This window comes from Contarinia nasturtii, unplaced genomic scaffold, assembly GCF_009176525.2.
Source record: "Contarinia nasturtii isolate CC-2019 unplaced genomic scaffold, AAFC_CNas_1.1 Cnas_scaffold_1565, whole genome shotgun sequence".
In the NCBI taxonomy this organism is placed as follows: domain Eukaryota; kingdom Metazoa; phylum Arthropoda; class Insecta; order Diptera; family Cecidomyiidae; genus Contarinia; species Contarinia nasturtii.
The window spans coordinates 280,163-304,339 of NW_022198900.1; the positions used below are offsets into that span (position 1 = coordinate 280,163).

General features: G+C 34.0%; 1 protein-coding gene across 3 annotated transcripts in view; it reads left to right on the plus strand.

Annotated features, from left to right (window-relative positions):
• The first annotated feature begins 693 nt into the window (after positions 1 to 693).
• Positions 694 to 24,177, plus strand: part of LOC116346528 (solute carrier family 12 member 4) — a 74,383-nt gene continuing 50,899 nt past the window's right edge. The window contains exon 1 of one of the 3 annotated variants that reach the window (XM_031776622.1): positions 694 to 968. In XM_031776622.1, coding sequence (XP_031632482.1) covers positions 830 to 968 — 139 coding nt within the window. In that variant the 5' untranslated portion in view covers positions 694 to 829. Of the gene's footprint in view, positions 969 to 16,677; positions 16,920 to 24,177 lie in introns of those variants that run through there. The other 2 variants (XM_031776623.1, XM_031776626.1) reach the window with 2 other exon arrangements.

Below are 24,177 nucleotides of genomic sequence, written 5' to 3' on the forward strand. Positions count from 1 at the left end.
GGGAACAAGAACAATGATACATTCACAAACACACTTAAACCAGTTATTTCGATTCATATATGACGTATCTATTTCGCTCTTTGTATTTCTTATTTTTATTTTTTGTATATATATATTTGTGTGTCGTTTATTGTGTTCGATGCACTCGAAGCCGTTCGTAAACGAACTCACGATACTTTGATTATTGTTATTCCATTTTTCTCCATTTCGAAAATGCATTGATGATTTTGCATGACTCGATGCATATATTGTTTCGGGGAAAATCAACAAACAGCTGGATCAACATTCAATATATGTACAATTGATTGTTGATTTTCCAACAATTGAACTTTTAGCCCGTTCTCTCTTTTTTGGCAATCAAAACAAGAAAAGCGCTATACATTTTCGAAATTCGAGATATGAGCAGAAATCAATTTTTCTTATCGACAAGTTTTTGGTTTTCGTCTAAGACAAAAATGATTTGCATTTCAATCGAAATTTTGCATAAATTTTCAATGAACGATTGAACAAATCCGGTTTTCTGCAAACAAAAATTGAATGAAGTGTATTTTATTTTTTTTATTTTTAAATTGACGATTTGATTTCGAATATTCGTCGAAAATGTTTGATTTCGATTAACTAATGTCGACGATACCAACAAAAAAAAAAACGATAATAATCTATTCTCGTCAACAGCAGACAATATCGTGATAAAATACCAAAAATTATTTTAATCGAACAAGAAAAAAACCACTTACAAAATAAATACATTAAATTTGTTTGAAAAGTTTGAAAAGTACTTAAAAAATATTCAAAGTGAGTGTGACGAAAGAAGCAATTGTGCTCAAAAATGCCGGACCGGTTCAAAGTTACCAAAACGGAGGCGCCCGAAATTGAAGCAACATATCATTCAATCCTTAAAAATGAAGATGCCGAAGCTGTTCTTGGAAAATTACTACCGCCATCAAGCAACAACGATTTAAAGAAAGGTAAGAGCTACTATTTTGAACCCTTTTCGCAATTTGTCTCTTCTCACCCTTTTCAATTTTATTTCCCGTTTCGATCGACGAACGGAGAATGTTTTCTTTGCTTAATTTATGCTCTTCACTCATATTGTTGTTCCATATTTTTTTTTGTTCATGTTCTATTCATGTTGAGTACAATGAACTACCAAAACAGTATTACACTAAAACGGCAATATGTGTGAACGCATAATTTCATCAGCAAAAATGATGAAATCATATTTTTTTTACTCATTCATACTTTTATTCAGTTTAAAATGATAGCATGTTTTCGATTTATTTTATTTATGTGGAGGCACAAGAGTTTGTTTCCGTTTTTACAAATTGGTACATTGAAAACATGGTCATGCTCATGAAGTTGGGAGGAGATCCTTCGAATTCTACTCTCGTTTTATTTTAATACACAATTTAAAAAAGGGTCACGAAAAAAAAGGTTTGGTAGAAGAAATGTGGTACGATTTTTTTTGGTTTCATCCAAGAAATGGTTCGTCATCTGTTAAAACTAAGAACTATTTGTCGGTTTGAATGGTAATTGTTTATTTCTCCTTTTTTGCGAGTCAGATAACATACTCGCCACTTCAACTCAACGATTGATGCTGTTGTGTTCATGCAACATTTATTGCTTCGATGTTGAAAAGAGAATGAATGAAAAACAGATTTGGCCAAATCAGCATGAATTTACTCAATTCGTGTCGTGACAATATAATTAATCAAATATTGCTGAAAACATCTAGATGAATCAAGTGTTTTCTTCAAGTGCCTTCTTCTTCTTCTACTTTTACACTTCGCACATTCAATTGAAACGATTGATATACTTAACATAAAATTGCGTATTATTACAGTTCAGTATATAAAGTAACGACATCGAATGCTTCATTCTATGCTCGTTTTTTTCTTCTTCACTTGCTCAAACATCACAGCGCGTAAAAAAACAGCTTGAAGAATGCTTTACCATTTCTACAAACTTGCAATAAATCATCCGATCGTCTCACAATCGAGTTGCTTTTTTCGGTCTCTCCCTCTCCCCGTCCAATCAAAAATTTTTTGCTGTTACAGCAGAGCTTGATAGCTTGGAAGAGAAAACAAATAAAAGTGATTTTTAATCTTTACATCACATGGCATCCGAAAGGAATTTATTTTAGGTTCTTATGAGCGAGCAGAGAAAAATGCGATTATAACAATTTCTCACATGTTCAACAAACGATTACTCATGAAAAATCTCATTTATTTTCGAATTCTCTTGTTGTCGAAAATTAATTGACCTGTTGATGAAAAAGACGAACGAAAAGCATTTTGAAATGCTTTCAGCCAGTCATCTTTGTGAAATGGGACCCTTTTGATGGATTTTAAGCACGAAATATCGGACTAAATGCTCAAATTCAATTCGATTATCGGGAAAAAGGAGCAACAGATTGGCACCGTTCGAAAAAGTTTCAACGCGGTTAGCCAATAAGCCGACAAATTAAATATATACATGTATATATATCAGTCAATAACTGTCATTGGTTTCATCGAATTCAAACTTTGAAATTCAAAGAGTGGCCAATGTTTCAAATATTGACAGTCCCAGACATATTCTTTGCCACCAGTCAGTTTACTTAGTTCAATGGGAGTAAATTTGAATTGTTGAAACTTCGATATTCCAAAGAATATGTGCTGACTAACCAGGCGGTCAGACATGGCTTTGTCAGTCATTCACCTCCGGAAATGAACGCGCCCATTTTCTAATAATTTCGTATGTGTTTAGAAAATGTTTGTCTTGTTTTGCACCCGATCAACGAATCGATCGGCAAATATCCACTTATTCAGAATAGTCTACATCATAAACAAACGAGACGGCCAATTTTACCAGTTTTAATTCAAATTGAAAACAAAAAGCCACTTACTTTCTTTCCCCAAACAGTAATCTCTTTTCCGGATTTCTCTCCCGTCGTTTGGGCTAACCACTTCATATTTAAAGAGATGTTGATTTTGATTTTTTGAAAATGGTGAGCAATTTCCAATTTGGGAATGACAAATTCATTCAACCTACGATAATGTTATTTTAATGTTGCTTGTTAATGTTCAGTAAATGAACAAAGACGAATCTCGAGTGTAATCAAGGAAAATTACTTCGTAGAACAATGTATTGTTCTGGAATTTCCTTAATTATTTCAATTAATCGTTAAAGAAGAAGTATCACATTACACTATCATTCATCTTTAACGTTCCGTTGATGTGTGTGTGTGTGTGTGTGTGTGTGTGTGTGTGTGTGTGTGTGTGTGTGCGTTCTCAAAACATACTTAAAAATAAATGGCGTTTCAAAACTTCTTGTCTGTTAACTATTAGAAAAAAAGAAACGTTTTCACTGGATGAAACTTTGAAAACGAAAAAATAAGAATTCGAATTAATCAAATTTAAAGTTATCATTTTCTAGTGATCATAATGGTCCGTGTGCGATGCAGTCACCTTACAAATGTATGCATGCATAAAAAGGAATATCCAGTTTAATGTCACTTTAAACTAGTTTTTAATACTCGATTCTGTTCCATTTTCTCTCCATCTTCTTTTTGCCAACGTTTTGGATCGCGCTAACACGCATATCAACTATTTCGCTCTCTCTCTCTCGTTTTCACACAAAAAGATTGAACATTTTATGCGCCATTGGTTTAAATTTTTTATTAACTGTTCGACTTCCAGTGGCCGTTCACTAATTTAACTGTTTCTTTGATTAGGCGCGGCGAATGCCGAACAGAAAAAAACCAATTTATTTACATCATCAATTTTATTGTAATATATTTGCCAGATTTTTATCAACACCACATTGGCAATGGTCTTGGGTGAAATACTACACATACTTATCTATATCACAGATCAATTGATATATTGTTTTTTTATCGTGACTAAAGGCTATCAACGCTTTATATTTTATTATTGATAACAAAGAGAGGGAGAGAGAGAGAAATCGAATTCCATTTTCTTCTATAAATATTCATTTTGATTTATTTATTTATATTTGAAGTGTTTGAGGATGTGGTTCGATTTGTGTTGACAATTAATCGAAACAAGTGGCCAAATCAATCGATTAGAGACAAACCGTCATTGAAATATGAGCGCACACAATAAAGAAATTAAAGTGTCTGCTCGGTATTTTTTTTTTCAAAAATAAAATAAAATAAATTTAATGATTTATTATGTTTGATGGGTGCTTTTTTGTTTGATGAGACTGCTAATAATGACCTCATTACATTAAAACTCCTAATAATAACATCGGGCTGTCTATTTTATTTTCTTGTATTGTCGTTTGCAATCGATGCTGTTTATTATCATCAATATTTCAATCAACTACGATGAGGGTCTCATTGATGAATCGAGATAGGCCATAAAATGATTACATGTTTTCATTAGATATATTAATGAATAACTCGTAATAAAAATAGACGATTCGATACAGTTGGTTGGGTGTAGTTTTTTCTAGAGTTTTTTTTCGTCGTCGCTTTTGAATTGACAACATAGTTTACATTTCAATTTGTATATTTTTACGCTTTGTGTGCGATACCAAATTCACCGATTTTAATCAATTTAATTTTCAAGTTTATTTAAAAAAATCAACACCAATTTTATAATGGTCAGCACTAATTATATACCACCAGTAATGTGCGAGCTACATTTTACAGGGGGGGTGATTTTTCAAAAACAAAAAATTCTCTAGCGAATCAGACAAATTTTCGTTTTTTTTTTTTGGAAGTCACTTTTTGAGGCGAAAATCCCTAGCAAATCGGAAAAAAATCTCTCGGAACCAAAAACCTTAGCAAATTGAAAGAATTCTCCTCAATTTTCTACATTGATGAGCTAAAAAAAAAAAAAAAAGGTCTTCACTTTTTTCGTGAAAAACCCTAGCAAATTCGAATAATTTTCACCAAAAAATTTTGTCCCATCCAAATCACAGGGGGGGTAAACCACCCCCCCCCCCCCCTTCGCACATTACTGATATACCACATATATGTGCCCCGTTCATAAGGAGCACAACAAAATTATCGATACAATCGATTAAAATTACGGAAATCGAATACACTCCAATCATATTATATTTTTTGCGCGCGCACACTGCATACAAAGGACTATGTTAATAAAATCAGTGAAATTATTTGGAAATGAATTGCAAGCGTGTGCCAGAGACGAGAGGCGAGAAAATAGATCGAATCGAAATAATTGAACAGAGTATCATGATAGAAGAAGCTAGTTTTAAGTTAAATTTGAAAATTCGAAATCGAGTGTTTTTTTAATTAATTAGAAAATCTAATGAAAAATAATGTTAGAAGCACTTTTTTCTCTTCGTGTACTAGGTAAGTCTTCTTTTTAAAAAAATGTCTTACATCAGTAAGATGAACTTTTCCGCACTGTGATCCACAACATACATTTATCACAAATCTTTTACTCAAAGAATTCACGAGAAAACTGAATCTGACATTAGTACGATCCAAATAATTTTCGAAGCACTTTTCATACAAAAACTACTAAAAATGGGAATTTTTGTATCGTAATCATGTCAAAATTTACAGAGGTTTTTTTTTTCACAAAAAGTTAACATTCTGAAAGTTTGAAGGAATTTCAATGCATATTAAGGGTACTTCCCATACAAAATTTCGTTTTTGAGCGAAAAATCCAAAATTTTGTTCGGGAGGTACCCCTAATATTCGTTGAAATGTCTTCAAACTCTCGGTGCAACCTCTTAACCTGTGCAAACTTTCAGCTTATTACGATATCATACAGACATGGCTCCCATACAAAAATTCAATTTTTTTGTGATTTTTTCAAGGAAATTGTATCAAAAATTGATTGTATCTCAAAACTAACCTCGGATTCGGTTTTCTCGTGCCAAAAAACCCCCCAATACATATTTTTGAGTGTTTAAGTCTACATTAAGTATGACTTTTTGAGGAAAATTGGACTTTTTTTCATATATGAAAAAGGTATCACTCCAGGCATGACATTTTTTTCCATCAACCAAAGTCGCTCAAAATCTAATGATTCCTATTCCTCGCGACCCCCAATCATCCTGTAAAGTCAGATTTTGAATTAAGTTTCTACGATGAGCGGAATCTTGCTAACAAATTTTGCGTACGACGTACAGATTAACAAAAACCATGTTCAAAAACGCCAAATACGGGTTCTCTGAACTCAGAAACGTCCAGAAAACATGTTTCTGAAGTTTTCAAAATTTTGACCGATTACAATACTTTTCACCTTACACTATGTGTGCGGAAAAGTAACATCAGTGGAATTTGGAAAAATTGTTGAAACATTCTGTTAATCAGACAAATGACGTTCTTTGGTTCAATTTGCAAACTTTTGCTGTCGAGTAAGCGAATGCATATAGCCAAGTTTTTTTTAAATATGGAATTGGGTAGCTCTTCGTATTCATTCAACGCTTTTGAAAAAGAATGCTTATGCTCACAATGGTTATGGAAATTGATTTTTTTAAAAAATGTTTCTCATCCATTGTAGAAATAACAATCGATAAATTAAATTCAAACGAACAAAATGCATACATATTATATTCATGGAGTCTACATAGGGCCACTTTTTGAAATCTTCAGTCAAAAAGTAACTTTTGACTAACTACTTCCTTGAAATGAAGCCATTTTTTTCGCATAGAAGAAAATCAAAATAAATATTTGAACGCAACCAAAAAAAATAGTGTTTTCCATACAAAAAGAGAGTCACTCATGTCGGTTCATACAATGTTTAGTCGATGTAAGCGGTGTAAGCCGAATATTGCGTTAAACATATATTTTGCTACATGCTACGACAACGCCATCTCTGTTTCCCCATGTGTGTAGAGTATGTTCAATATTGACGTATCATTCAAACGTGTCAATTTTGTACCGCAAAAATAGCTGTCATCGTGAAAATATGTCAACAATATTATTCATTGAAATTTTTGAAATTGACTGTGCCGTGTTTATTTTTTAAAACAATTTTCAAATGCATATTTCTGTAAATCTCATTTCAACGTTTTGAAATATTTGTACAATTCTACATGAATAATATTTTAAATTTTTTAAACTGAAATGAAATTTTCAGCATAGAAACAGCTTCTGCTGCAAGACCAAAGATGTCGTTTTCGGGGGAGATTCGTGTGACGTTTTCATATAAAACATATAGCGCATTACTCGGTTAAGCGGTGTTTTATGTGCGACCCATTATATGTATACACTTTCACGGATTCGCACAGAAAAATGTAAAAATAATAGGCCAAAACAGTAATAATAACGTTGCATTAGGGTCAGACGATTTTTCCGTTTCGTTTAGTCTTCGTCAAGTAGAAGACAGCTTTTTTGCTGAATCGAATGCTTTGATTGTGGCAGTGACCGTTTCGTTTGTAAAATACCGTGTTTTAGACATGAAATTCATGGAATCAAAATAACACTTTATAATAATACTCTATTTTGTGTGAATAATTCATACAAATTCAGTTTGAGTCACGGTTTCTTTCCAAATTAGTTCAAAAATTAGAAGAAAAATCGCAAAATCGTTGATCTTTCTGTGAGGAAATTGAATCTAATTGCCTTGATTTTCGAATTGGTCCATCCTACTGTGTAGAAAATGGGGGGGAAATGTATGCGTGTGCCGAATTTTTAAGTTAAAAATTCATTTTGTATAGATTGTTCCCGAACATCAACCACCAACATGTGCAAACGTTCTTTTCCTTTTGTGCTGATTATTTTTGTAATTTTTTTTTCTACAAATAAATAAACAATGCGATTGTTCCTTGTTTCGCGTAACATTCCATTTGGGAAGGCGATGTGTGCTTAAGTTTGTGCATGCTCTTTTTTGTTATTCGCTCAAAAATGTTAAAGTGAAATAATGGCAATGGGATACAAAGTCGGTTATTATAATTTTGCACAGTTGGGAGTGCAAAACATTTGAAACATATGTAATAAATTTCATGAGAGAAGAGAAAAAAAGCGAAATATTCTGTACTTGGGTAGTTTTTCTTCAGAAAACGGAGATAGAGAGAGAAAAATATGCATTAACTATCAAAAAGTTAGAAGAAGTTGTCTTTAAAATGGAGTGGAAAAATTGTATCATAAAATGTATGGGACGATGGTAAAGTATACAATTTTGTAAAAGATGTGAAAAATATGCTTCGCACAGATCTGTGTAGTTACAACTGACACGAATCGCATACTGGGTAATTACTGGAACAAAATCGTTTGCATTAGTTTTTGCAATTTCCACTTTGCTTTCTTGGTTCTTTTTTTCCTTTTGACTATTCACCTCTCTCACTTTTCCTGCAGAAAAAAATGTACCACTTTCATCATGCAACAAAGATCGTAACAATTACCGGACAATGTGAAAAGTTCAAGCGTGATTGCATCATCAATTCCATCAAATTCATTGAAAAAAGTTAGGGGTCTTCAGGTTTTTTGCGGTTTGCCAGAAACTCGGTTGATTAGATTTTGAAAAAATTCGATACATTACGTGTAGTTTTCGTACATTCATGTCGTCAAAAATCTTGACCTTATTTTCGTTTGGCCTTTATTTTCAATGTGATTTTCACATGATAGTTCGAATATAATTGTTCGCCGTCTCTCTCGTCCCTCCCCCCTCTCTCTGTGTGTCTCTTTCTGTACGTTTGTATTGTTTGGGGCCGTTATCAAGGTCAAGTTTAAACGTCTAATGATTTGTTTGCTTCAAAAAAGGAATTAATGATGACGTGAAAATACCGTTAAATGCATGAATTAATGACAAATATCCTTCAGTACAACTCACGAACACATTTTGCTTTACCCCGCCTGTTCTATAAATGGGATAGAATATCAAAACAACAGCAACAACAATAACAACGGCCACATCATAGAGTATATCAATGGTGGAACGTTTTACAGGTGGACAGTTTTGTGTATTATTTTATATGTATCGTGTATGCGCCAATTGGTTTTCGTCACTCTATCACACACTTACACAACAAGTTTTCTAACTATGTGGTGTTGGTATAATGGTCGTTTACAGTTAAATTGATTCTAAATTGGGCCAATTTTAAAGTATTCAAACGAGGACTATGTACAGTATAGATAGAGAGAGATAGAGAGAGAGAGAGAGAGAGAGAGAGTGAGATCAGGATCAATGCTACAATTAAATACAATAACACTGACTTTCGTTCATGGTTGATGGCTCGGTCAATGGAAAGCTATATCCATTAATGGTGTTTTTCATAATATCATGTTGGTTTTGGTTTTGACGGTGGTGGTGTGTTTGTCTTGTTCTTGTTATTCATACGAATCGCATCACAAATCGTGGCGCTAATCTATTGAAAAGGATTTGTTTTTGTTTTCACAAATCAATTCCACCCCCCGACCCACACACTTTTAATTTGTTTTTGTACTTTGTCCATGAGTATGGTGGTTGGTGGATTTTTCGTCCATGATTTAAGCGCGAATGAACAAATGTGTGGCTAATGAATGGAAAATCTATAATTGTTTATTAAACAAAGGCATTGAATTGTAATTAAAATACAATTTTTTTGTGTCATATAAAGTAGCTATCAACGTGCATCAAGTGTGACAGAGAGAAACTTTCCCTTTGAAAACACATGTCCTCATTTAGTTTCGGGAGTTTTGAAGCGAACGAACGAATAGAGGAAAAAAAAATAGATATATAAATTGGTAAAGGTCAGTATAATGTTTAAATGATTAAGGACGATAGTCTCTATGTGATTGGATGAGCATGAGATACAGGCCAATACTCATTGGCAAATGATGTAACAAGTGAAGCAGAGAGAGAGAGATAGAGAGAGAAAACACACACAGCACATGATATTAAAATTCAGTCACTGACGAGGAATACGATTAGTGTGCGGAATAACACTTGCGATGCAAGAAGTGATTCTTCTCGTTGACAACGACAGAAAGTCAACCGTGTGTTTTTTTTTGGATCATTCGTTCAACAAAAAATAAATTAATTCTTCATCTGATCACGCACCATCATCTATGTTGGTGAAACTTTGTTCCACCCTGTGGTTTAGTTGAAAAGAGAGAAAAAAAGTTTGTGCAAAAGTTCAAATTACATTTTTTCTCACTCTATCTCAATCGAATCAAAAAAAGAAAATTGTGTTCAACTTCATCTAAATTGATTTGACTTAAAGACAACATGGCCATATTTCTCATCCATAGATTGATTTTGATACATCAAGTATCAAGGCAACCACTTAATCAAATGGAAGCAGCAATTTTTGTGTTTGTCATGATGGCTTCGCTTTTATCTCGTTTCGAGTGAGTGATGGAGATTTTTACTTTAGCCACCCCCACCGTAGCTTAGAAGTCTTGATCTTAAGACGACCACGATAAAGTACAACGGAAAAATGGAGTAAAAGCATTAATGCGAATAAATCGAAAAACAAAACAAAGAACTGATTTTTCTTTTCTTTTATTTTCTTTCTCGTTCGCGTTACAAACTCACTCCAAATCACGTGCGCGTTCGCATTAATGTCTGTGTCAGCAATTCAATTTATTACTTCATTCGTTAACCCTTAACCGGGCAGGTCAAAATCCTAACGTTATCGGGCAAGTGGGGCCTCTGAGGCCCGACGTACATTTTCCATGCAAATTCAATGAAAAAAAAATTTATACGACGAAATTTTTTTTTCTAACATAATAGATATTGAATTAAATATGTTTTTTGTAAAATAAAACTGAAAAAATAAAAAAAATAGTCAATATTTATTCCGAATCGGATGACATTTTGTATGGAAAATGTACGTCTGGTAGTTGTTCAAACCTCAATACAGCGCTACTTAGGGAACCAAATTCAAAATAACTTTTATCAACGATTAGTAGAAGGATGAAAGAATATATTACAAAACAACTTGTTTGATTAAAATAATATTTTATGCGATTTTATGTATCTTTTTTTTTTTTAAATGCGCTACCGGGCCTCTGAGACCCGACCTGCCCGGTTAAGGGTTAATGTGAATTTAAACGATTGCCGTTCTAAATCTATCTTCTAATTATCCGATATAATATGGTGGTCGTACGCACCACAAGACAAAGTAATGTGAATTTTAATCGAAATAAAGAAAGAAATTCATTCTGGAGGCCCATCGTTGGATTCGTTGATATTTTAGCGTTTCATTTTCGTGTGTGTATTTGATAAAGTTGCTGCATACTTTATTGGTCGATAAATAAAATCAATTGTACCGAAATGTGTGGTCCCAAAAAAAAAGCTAGGTCAATGGTTGATTTTGTGTGCGACGAAAGAAAAAAAGCGAAGCAAGTTACGGAAATTCAAATTCAATTTCCAGCGCAAAAGTGAATTGAATTGAGCCCTTTTTGTGGTGTATGGGTTTGTGTGCGAGCGCGTATGTTTGTGACTTTGTGTGTGAGGTTGTGGATGCGATGCTTTTAGCAAATAAACAAACTTTACAAAATGAAATCAAGCAATGCTCAGCGTTGCCCTTAAGAAGACTTCAGGTCATATCGTCGAATTAATTCAAGTTGAGCATTTTGGTTTCGTTCGTTAGTTCGTTCCGCATGTGAATGTTTATTTATATCTATAATATATTCGTTTGACTAGCTCATTTACAGTCGTACTGTGTGCTGTACGAAGAATGTGGCATTCTTGACATGACAATTGAACAAAACTGTTCTTTTCTCATTCGAACCATATTGTGGTGGAATTTATGTTGGAAAATAAAAGCAAAAATATAAAAACAGAACAACGACATAAAAAAATTATGCGTAAATCATTATATGTATATAATGTGAAATGGGGCGGGGGGGTGGAGGAGTGAATTCGTGGTCGGGGCCGCACTATCATTGGTCGACGTATTCGACTTTGATATATATTTTAACAATGTTGGCAAATGTTTGCCATATGTAACTTGTAGAAGACACTCTGACAACAATGGTCTATCACTCATTCTCTATTGTATTACCATAAAAAGCTTAAGTTTGAAAAATTATAATTCGAAAAGCTCAAAGTGAAAAGTGACAGAAGCAATTTTCCGATTCCGGGGGGTGGTAAACACTCATTCACTTACACGTGCATGTACAAATAGAATGAAAGAAAAACGACAACAAAAAACTGTTTGTTGCTCGCGCGCCCCAGTTGCACACACATACACACACTCACTCGTGCTATTTGTAAATAATCAATCAATATGTATTATGTAGTTCTCGTTCGATACGACGGGTGCTGCAACGCTCGCACATATGTGTGTTTGTGATCAGTCGGGAATAGCAAGTCAAACAAATAGAAACTTGAAGAAAAAAAAGAAAAAAGACAAAAAAAAACGAACGCGATATCAATGTCATTTAGATAGACGGAATATTAACAACAATGTGTTTGTTTCATGCTGTCCATGTTGTCGGCCCTCTCTTGCTGTGTATGTATTTGTGTTTGCGCGCATCACGGCATGACTTTTTTAGATAAACAAAAGTTAATATAGACCATTGCCGTCGTCATCAACGTGGAAAACCCCATTAGCTATTTACATTTTCAATACACTGTCCATACATATTGATAACGTTCGTACGCGTTTATAGACACTTTTTACTGTGCTCTCTCCTTCTTCATCGTAGTCTTCAACTTTCGTTCGGTCGTTGTTTTGTTGTTTCGTGTTCATCTACTACACTTTTTTGTTTCTATATCATTCGATTCTGGTCTGACTTTATAGACATTTATGGCACAACCCCCATCGATCTCAAATCGAAATTGCAGTTCGACGAGTTCGTTTCTGTCATTGTCTTTGATGGTGATGGTGTTCTATTTTGTTTTCGTATTTATGTATAGTTATGTGAGCTTACTTGCTCAGTTATTTTTTTTTGTTCATTCGTTCGTCTTTCTTTCTCGTTCTCTCTCCATTTCTGTCTTTCTTTGTCTCTCATACGCCATACACACACACACACACACACTCATTCACTTTCTCTCGTTCCCCATGGAAAGTTCGCGTGTTTGTCATACGTGCCACGGTACGGCTTTAAACATAATTATCAAAACCCATACTCATATACAACACGAAGCGAATGTAATTTGTGATTGTATTTGATGAGCCTGAAGTCTTTTTTTCTTCTTCTTCTTCTCTCTATTTCATAGTCGGTGTGTGCGTATGGAAATATTATTATGTGTACAGGGGGTTTCGATAGTGATGTAAACGGTGATACAACATTATGGGTGTGTGAATGAAAAAGAAAGAGAAAATGAATCGACATTTTCATATCGGTTCGAGTAGTGAGTATTTGCCACCACCACCATCGTTGTTGTTGTTGTTGTCGTCGATGACTACATTATATTTTTGCTTCATTTCTGTTTGTTATTATTGTCGTTGTTGTTGTTGTTGTTGTTGTTGTTGTTGTTGTTGTTGACGGTGGTAATGGTGGTGGTGTCAGTGGTGGTATTTCACTTCATAATGAATTTGTGCAGTGTGCGTCTACACTTAAAGTTCAGCAGTTTTATGTTCGTTTGGGGGACAAATCCGCTTCGTTGAATTTGGATTGTATGTACGACACGATGACGATGGCGGCATTGACGACGACACTAACAGCAGCACCCAGCATTTAACTAAAGCCAAAAGCGTAATAAGTTGAAGTGTTGTCAACATGAGCATACCATCAAGTGGATGGATATAAAAGCGAATTTCAATGATAATAAGTGGCAGTGGCTCATAGTCCGAACACACACCGAATTCGATTATTTACCATTTTAATCAAAAATTAAACCAGTTCGGAAAGTTTTTCATCCTCTTGCTCGATCAAGGTCGTATTTATCAATAAACAAAAAATTCAAACGAAAAATATTTATCGTGGCTTCGAGTGATTGAGCATTGAATCAGATAGAGAGACTGACAAGCGAAACCAAAAGGGATCAGGGGTGTGTGTGACGCTTTGAAAAGGTGTAAAGGCATAAAATATATCAAATTGACCCCACAAAATATAGGCAAAACGCTACGACGACGACGACAGTGGCGGCAACAGTGACGGTATAGCGACGAAGACAGTTCAACATAAAAAAAATCAAAAACAAAATTTAAACGCCGAAGCAGAAAGAAAGGGAAGTCATAAAACCATCCAAACGTGTGTTTTGAGCATAGCAAAAATTATTCCGCATGCTTCGTTTACGACACATGTGTATAGTATATAATTTTTTATATTGAAACGGGTTGTTCTTTGCATGTCAATTTTTCCTTCGTTTAGTTTTTTCTTTGATACTTGTTGAGAGAGAGTTAAGGGTTGTGAAAGCTGACTGTTGCTCACACGAAAGCGAATACACCGTGTGTGGTTCGGCTGACGAAACAGACAGACTGTGTGCGTATTTTGTACATGATTGTCAGGATTTCATTCGCACATAGAAATTTTGTTGAACGTGAACGATATTGGGGCGTGGGTGTGTGTGTGTGTGTGTGTGTGTGTGTGTGATATTTTTCGTGCTTATTAAAATTGCAATGCAAAATGCAAATTATGGACCTCGGTTTCCGTTATTAAACGACCAACATTAACGATCAATACGTTGTAATAGAGACGGCTGTCGATCGCATTTCATTTGTACGTGCGTGCGTATCGGAATTATTATTTTTATTTTTTTTCGTAAAGAACAAAGTGCATGTGTTAGCCCAAAAATCCAATCAATATAAACAACCGAACACAATACATTTTAATTGATGTGGGAAATATTGAAAAAAAAAAAATGGCCACCCCTTTCAAATGAATTCGATGAGAGCCAGGGAACAAGGGTATATGTGAAAAGAATATGAATGATACGGATGCAGTTATCTGACAAACCGATGCTTGTGAACAATGGCCATTCCTTTTATTTTCTTTGACAAATGACATTTTCGGACATTTTTGTGAATCGACACAATAAATTTTGAAGCGTGTACGAGAGAGTGTATGCATTATAGAGTCAAGTGGTTAACCATTATCATTGACGGTGCAAGACCCGTTCATAGTGTGGATCACATTCAAGCACTGTCATCCCGCATACAATGGACAAAGTGTCCAATTTTATGGAAATAGTGAGATAGCCGAAAACCACAAATCCCTCACTTGAGCGATAAGCTTTTTTTGCCATTCGATCATTGTGCAACGCCAAAATTTGTGCTATATTTTCGAACTTGTGCAGTGTGCATTAGATTTTTGATTTGGTTACGGATGATTTTCATTCAGCTTGATTCAGTTTGGGTTATTCGATTTGGGGTTTCATTCAATACAGCCAGACATGCATTCAATTCGGATTTTATTTAATTTGGCATCACAGAAGAGGCGCCAACAATTCGTTGAAACAGCCAAAATATTTGAACATTTCGAGAGAGACTTTCATCTTTTTTTAAAAACAAACCTGTACAAAATGGTCATTTGATATTGAATAATTTTTTGTGTGACGAAATAAATTTTTTTCTGTCGTAAATATATCGCTTCAACCTCGCAACAAAATAACTAAAATTAGAAATAAATTGATTAAATTCCAGAATTAATTTTGCGATTTGCTTCGGGGTCGATATTTCTTTCAACTGCCGCGCGATTATGTTGTATGTGAGTGTGTGTTTGCCGCATATTAATGTTGCACGGGGGGATAAAGAAAAAGTAAAAGTATGTGGAAAACAGCAATGCCCCTATCTCTTAATTGGATTTTGAAGTGAAACATTGTACCAATATTCAGTTCGTTAAACCATATTCTAAAATATACATTAACGAGTCAAAAGTGTGATTTTTCCTTTTGTTTCGCCATTGTTTAGACGTATATTGCGCTCACACTCAATTCACATAACTTCCCATTGAAGATCGTTTCACACACTTTTCCTGGCTCAAACCAACACACACACATAGAGTATACATGTAGAATTACAATGTGTGGCTCCATTTTACTGTTCATGTTGTTTTTTTTGCACTCTCTTCGTTTTTTGTTTATTTCTTCGCCTGTCTTCAAAGTGTTGCATTTCAAAGAACTCTAATTTAATTTACAAACCGTATCCGGTGAAAAATGTATATGAGCTTTGAGGGCCACACTTTCACAAACACACAAATGCAATATTCTGTGGCATGAGACAGAACACGAAAAAAACACACACTGAAATTACCATAAAAATGGTTTGATCCGAATCGAAATTGTTATCAATTCAAATGCTAATAAATTACGTGCTTGTATTTAATCAATTATAAAAATTCAATCAGAATGTCGATTGAGCAAAACCAATAAATTATCTCAATTGTTTTTTTTTTCGTTCACATTTTTAAAAAATTCAATTTTCGCTATGATTTAATTACTCGGCTTTTTTAACATAAAATAAATAACTCAAAAAAAAATAAAAAATAAACACCAAAATTACCTTCATTGAAACGAAAATACGTACTCAATGAGCCTCGAAAATTGTTGTTGGTTGTTTTTTTTGTCTTTTCAGTCTTCTTTTGTGAGACGTGTGAGCCACATATTTGCAATCGAATCTCGCCCAGAAAAAGTTTATTGTTGAATCCGAAATTGTAAAACCAAACAAAATCGGTGGGTGACATACTGAAAAATCGATTTTCATAATACATATGAGAAGGACAAAAAATAACCAACGAAAAATCGAAAAATTTGATCCATTGTTTCACATCTACCTCTGTACCGGTTCTCTCTTTAAAAACTGCAATTTAATTTCAATGTGCTAGTTTCGTAGATATAGTGCGGGTGTGTGTGTGTGCACAAAACAAACTAAACAAAATACGAAGACAACAGTGATGTTCATATCGATAAATCAATATATTACTGCCATTGGATTATATCACAGCGAGCCAAAAAATCGACATACAGTGCTAAACATATTGTGCAAATGAACGAAGTTACATTATTTTGTAGTACAACAGAGACATAATAAACATTGTAATTAAACATAAATTCGAACATACGCCACAATGACACGACACAATTCCATTGAGATGGATGTATACGACACGGAAGAAGGTAATTTAAAATTTGTTTTTGTCAAATATGGAAATTCACATATTATTTGCATTATTCATATAGATAGTTTAATGAATCGGAAGCTATGGCCTTTGATATTTTCAGCCTAATTATGTTTACAAGCACCTTTTGTGCGATGCGAATGGGACATTACCGCATTCTGATTCTTTCGATTATGATGAATGCCTGATGCGATTTAGATTTGTCAATAATATGTAAATTGGGGTTTTATATAATGTCCGCCATAAAACTTTCATATAAATGGAAAATGATGCACACGATCCGTGTGGACGTTGAACTTTGATGTATTGTTTGGTGTGCTGTTCTTCCATTATGTGAAAATCTTTAAAAATGTTTCTACTTTTTATTATAGTTTCGTATCATTTCATACCTTGACATCTTCTTCTACCTAATTCCAATCTATCGTTCTCATTAATATTTACTAAATTCTTTCAATCTAAGCCGAGAATAATATTCAATTTCCATGTAAAATTGTTGTGACAAAAATTGCGCATAAAACGATTTTTTGTCACGAAACATATGAGTCTCATATATGATTTAGAATGATTTAAATCGACCATTTGAAAGAGAGCAGGTAAATGACACGTGGGCCACTTTGTAATTTCCATTTTCCAAAGGGATGATATAGAGATCAAATTCAACAATACATTGAACGCACTTCGGAAAGATGAGGATTTATTTGAATAATGTGGCGGAAAAGAAGAGAGCATTTTGAACCCACGTGTCTACACCGTGTAGATTGAGTGCAAGAGTGACTTAATTACACTTGAATATTTTTTTTAATATTTGCCAAGCTTATTAATCACGATTAAAGTACAAAAATACACACAGTACACGGCGGAAAGCTTTGCCAAAGCACCATTGCAAATTATGAATAGATTTTGAAACATTCATTCAGCGTATGTTTTTAACGGTATTTGATGAGCACGTAATACATGAAGCGTACATTGTTCCGATCTACGGTCCACACGTGCCACTGCCTATTATGCTAGATTCATTTTCACGAAGATCGAGTCGGTTTGACTCGGTAGGATGGATCGAATTTCATGATTTTCATAATATTTTCGAAAAATAACGTAGATTGATACTGTCTGAAACCAAAATTGATTTCGTTTTTATTGAACACTTTCTATTTTTTTTTCTCTCAAAGTATGAAAAAAATTAGATTCAAAAGCAAGTCTTGAATCATTATCACAACATTTCAAGGTTACCTTGTTACACGTAGACCGAAAACAGATAAAATGGCAATAAATCTAGATAATGGGAGCTATGTTACTTTGACATCGCAATGATGCGGACTTTGGCATTCATTCATTTTTTTATGAACAAAAAAAAAAGTATTTCCAGGAAGCTAAATAAGTTGAATTACATTAATACTCAAATCATAAAACAAAATAGTTCTGTTTGCTCAAAATCAAAAGTCGTTGAATGAATATTCCCCTCTACCATGTAAATTTCATTCAACCCCACATGATCATTTGTTTCCATTTAGAATATATGAAAGCAAATGAACGTCAAGCACGATACTATCTATACATTTACCATCCATACACATTTAGGTAAAAAGTTTCCATACCGTCCGCTGCAGTTATTCTGCACCATATATTTGAGATGAAAATTTTCTATTTGATTAAACTGAAATGCAAAAAAAGCAATATTTGTACGATAGAAAAAAAACTCGAATTTCAACGCTTTGCATTTCATAAATTATGATTACTTTCCACACTCTATTCTTCTTTAACTCTCCTTATCTGCACAGAATCTGGCAATGAACGAAAAAAAAAATGTGAATTTTTCTTTAAATTTTGTATGCACACACTGTTCGTGCGCTTGTGTAATTTGATTGGACAAACGATAGACGCTAATGTAACAACAAAACAAAAAATTTGTGCAAATTAAAATGCTACTTAAAATGTGTGTTTTTTCTTTTTCGGTATATAAACCAAGTGTGTTTCAATTCTTTTATTTTGTTCTTGAGCGGATGGATGAAAAAAAATGTGTGTTGAAATCAAAAGCAAATTGATGTTGCACAACCAAATCAAAGTTAAACCGATTTTGTGAGCATTTTACAAAACGGATTATCTTCACTTTGTGGTAACAGATTGCCATTGTCAGAACATCGTCAATGAAAATAGATTTGTATTAGGTAATTTGGTTAATGTGAACGATTATTTCGATGCGACGGGTAGGTATCCACAATACACGTGCATCGTCAAACGTAGTAAAAGGCACTGAAAGCTCGGTTCGCCTCAAATTCACTTTGAAGGATTTAAACGCTTGGCGGTGCGAAATTGAAATACACAAACGAACATATTGTGTTTTAACACTTCAATGTTGTTGTTTTTTTGTTTGTTGTTGCAAAATCGGTCTTATTCAACGTGAAATTTTCGGTTTCAGTTTTAAATGCACGAAAATAATAACAATAATCAACATCAGCAGCAGAGCATGGTGATTAATCTACAAAGCGACGCAAGAGGATTTTCAAAAAGTTCAAAAGAGAAACAGAGAGGAAGCGCGAATGTTTATGTGTGTTGATACGAAACGAAAATGGACGCCAGGAAAATGTTTGCAAACATTTCGCTCCTTCATTTATTTTCACTTCAAAATTATGTTTCATCAATTTGGATTTGATTTTAAAGCAAATGAACTTCATTCATCGGTAAAATTATATAAATGAAGAACCTTTTTTTCATCTTCTTCTTCCAAACAAAATTTACCCAGAGAATATAGAATTAAATGTTGTGCAAAATGTTGGGTCCGTTGCCAAATTCCCCAGCTTAAGTTTATTAGTGATTTGGGCGAGGCGTTGTACGCCATTAATTATTGTCAATGAATTGATCGTTCTTGTGGAAAAAAAAAAAGAGACGGAGAAAAGTTTACCAGCAAAAATCTATAATAAAATGCATATTTTAATGGCAAAATATATTGGTTGGTAAATGCCAAGGGTAATAAAATGAACATGAAATAGTATTGAATTTCACTCTTGTGAAAATAATAATAAATGCGATTGCAGTTTTATCATGGCCGATTACCTTCGACTTCAAGCGGTGTGGTTCATAGTTGTATATATGTGTGTGTGTTTCGTTTCTCTCACTTTAACAGTTAAGCTCGACTGTGTTTTGTATACGCTTTTGGCCTGCACGGTTGATTTTTCGATTATGGTTTTGCGAAAGCGAGAGAAGGAGAGAAATAGAAAAGGACAGCGTGGTTTTGACAAATATATCTATTCTAAGCCTTTTGGATGAGAGAGCGAGAGAGAGAGAGAGTAGAAAATAAATGTGCTATCCATAAACTTTATTCAAACTCCGTTTGCTTGTGCATTCTCCATTTGAATAAATAAAAACTAGCATATATAACCTACATATCACATTCTCTCTCTCTCTCTCCCTCTGTCGGTATGTCTATATGTCTCCCGTTGAAAATAAACATCGTATGAAAATTGTTCATTGCAATGTGTGTACGAGCTCATCTCTCTCTCTCAGTGGTCGTTTCAATTTTGCCAGGCACAAAATTACTGGAACGAACGGAGATTTTGATTCCATGCAATAATAAACGGACACCGGACAACTCGCACAAATGATTTTCTGATTAAAATGTCTGATTTATACAGTCATTCTCTGTTTCTCTTTGTTGGTGCTGTTGGTATTGCTGCAAAAATGCGGAAGCAACCATTTTAAAACTCGAATTTATTTTTGAACGTGCAATCAATTTTTCTTTGATACCGGTTGAATTTCGGAGATCACGAAAAACTAGCGAGAGAAAGCAACATATAACAGCAGCAGCAACAACAAAAACAAGCACAAAATCAACCGCATTCTTAGCGCTCTCTCGGTTTTGAAATGCTCATTTAATATCAGCACGTATCATACGAGAACTCTCGCTGAAAAAAAAAACACACAAACTGTATACATTTCGGTGACTCTTTTGTCAACATTCTATAGACTCATTGGACGGTGTGCAAACCGATTTTTGACTACTACTATTACTACTGCTATGACAAGGACGACGACGACGACGACGCAGATGATGCTCACTTGAATTCAAAACAAGAACGAACAAAAGTTTTCGATTTTAACAATCTAAATTCAAACTTTGTATTTTCTCTTTCTCTCCCTCTCCCGTGCTCGCATTTCGTTCTTTTTCTATATATGTGCTTGGTGCGTGATTCAGAATCTCGTAATCATATTAGTGCAACCGAAAATTTACAACTTAAAATGCTAAAGCATGACCCTTCAGCAACTCTCTCTCTCTCTCCCTCTATTTAATTCAACTTTTAACTTTTTTAAGACACGAAATTTAAGCTCTTATTGCTGAACAACTTTCCACTAACATTTTAATAAATTCACTCCTTTATCGACAACAACAACAACAGTATCCCAGCTTTTACGCTCATTTTTTTATTTGTGTCACTATTTCTTACGACATAATGTTGCATTATCTCTCTCTCTCTCTCTCTCTCTCTCTCTCTCTCTATCTTCCGTCATTGTTTCATTCGTTTTCGGTATGCGCCTGATGTGTTTTTTCTTCCCCATTTCGTCATAAGTTTTTATTTATTCATTCATGTTTCTTTTCCAATGTTTTTTTTTCTGTCTCCATTCATTTCCTATATCAATATTAAACGAGTTACGGTTGTTGTTTTTTCTTCGTTCATTCGTTCGTGAAAATGCCGAAAAAAGAACTGAAAAGAAAAAGAAAATCCAATTTGAATGTGGAAATGTGCAAAATGCAATTCGCATGATGTGAACAATATTCACAAATTTGTAATATGTGTGCTAGGGGCTTAATTCAAAATTTTCAACGACTGAATTCTATAATAATATCTAAATTAACTGAATCTTTCTGCAAACGAATGAATTCCGGTGAATTCTACGGCGATTTCATTCAAATATGCGAGATAGTGGTGAATAGTTTCTGCTGGCAATTACTGCAATATTTATATTTTGTGTAACAAAATTGTAAATGTTTTTTATATTTTTTTAATAAAAATTAATTTTATTTTCAATTTTGAGCGATTTTCTATCGAAAACAATCGGAAATATTGAAAAAATAATAAATTAAAAAATATTGCGGTTATCATAACCTCACTTTATTAATTTGACACATTTCATTCTATTCACACGAATTCACCGAACTAATCAATAACCACTCGATTCAAAAGTGTGAATTTACGTGAATTCCTGTGCATTTTTTTGCCGTATTAAGCCCCTAGTATGTGTGTGTCTGAGTTGTTTTACTGCTTTTTCGTTATACATGTGTTTTGTGTTCGCTCATAATTTAAACCAATTTTCGCAAATTCTGTCGTGTATTTATCGGCTGGTGGAAACTTTGCCAGTTTAAAAAGTAAACATGATGTTTTCTACATCAACACGATTTTAATTAAATCATACGAAAACACAAACTTTTACGAAAAATTGAAGAAAAGTGATAGGGGGTGATAGTAAGTCAACGTTATTTTCCTATGGGCAAAATGAAGCTAAAATAGCCCCCATTCACTATGAGACACACACATGCAGCATACCCTCGCTGCACAAAACAAACCAGTAAATTGCCGCTAGCATTTTTGAATTGTACAAACGCCAGGCGAGAGAAAAAGTAAAAAAGAACTCGTTTTCTTAATCCTTCAACTTAAAATGGCCATTTAAAAGTTTTGAAAGGGAAATTGCTGCAATCAGCGCGCGTGAGAAAAAAACTGGTGTTCGATGAAGAGTGTGCCCTTTGCTTTGCTGTCAGTGGAAAAATGTGTTGTTATTAGTTTGATCTTGTTGCTCTCGGAATGTTTCGTTTTCTTCATCACTTTTCAAATAATTTACGGTGTCAGTACGATTACGATGGAATTAAAACAGATGGATTCATTCAACTCAAGTAAAGTGTGTTGCAATCAATTTGACAAGTTGCGCTTGAAAACAAATGGAATAGAGACTTTTTTGAATGGAATGCTCGAGCCATCGTTGAAGTATGATTTTTCTATCAAGCAAAGAAAAACAAAATCATCGTCTGTTGGGAAAGGAGAGGAAAAAGATAGTGGAATTAAATGCGAGTATTTCAAGTTTAAAATTACCATCACCTTGATGTTTAGTGCTTCGTAAATATTTAATGAAGCTTTCAATTTCCAAAGAAAAAGTTTGGTTCTTCTAGTTCCAAAACATTGATTTATTAGAGAAAACCAGAAATGGAGCCAACATTCAAGTGAACTATGCCATCAGTTCTTTTTTGTGGAATTCATGCATCACAAATACTCCCTTGGAAATTTTTGGATTTGCCCCTGGACGATTACAAAACATTACCCCCATAATGCACCGTTCGTTGAATACAAACCGATGCATGTAAAGGGATTCATTTGTGAAAATTGATACCATTATTTATCGGCCGATGATGAAATTTAGAACTTTCGGAATGTGTTTCGCATCATTAAAACCATCGAAGAAAAACCATTACGTTTCGATGAGTTGGTAAAAGTGTTTGCACTATTTATCAGTCGCATCCGTTCGCGTGGTCTATGAATGAACACTTTAATTAAAGTTGTGAAATGAAAGAAAGAAAGAAGCATAAACGTAGAAATTGTGGAATTCATTAACATCTTATACAACTATTACTGTTGAAACATCACTATCATTTAATTGAGTCATTTACACCCGTTTTCTTCGTTTGTGATTTATCAAATTAGACATTTTGCAATTGTATGAGCCGCTACTGCTCTATCGTTCTTCTCTATTTCGCCTGGCTCTGATCTTAGTTTCCTCCTCCTCTCTTCCTTCCTCTTTCTTTGTGAGTGTCTCTGATTTCACTTCCGTTCAAATTATCGTTGATTGGCAACAAAATTGGTTTGCAGTGTTACATTTCATGTCTATTTTTACACTGCCCGCTGTTTTTATTCTCTGAAAACGCAGCGTTGTTGAACGATGTTAAAAAAAATACAAAACAAAGTCGATGTTGTGTTTTCATTCATGTTATTTAAAATAAAAACGGAAAAAATCTCTTCTTTTTTTTCACAATTTTAAGTGAACTGAGTGTCCGACGCTTTTTTTTCCTTGTCATTAAACGATAATCCACCATTTTATTTTCAAATAATAAATAAAACCGAACAACAAAATTATATTAAAAGAGCTTTTGAGATGCGATTCACAAGCTTATTGCTCGAAGTTGTCAGCTGTTCTTCTCGTTAGTCATTCTGATTTCCGCTTCTTTACGCCGCTCATTCAATTTGTTTGCAAAAGAATAACTCAGCAGTTGGATTAAG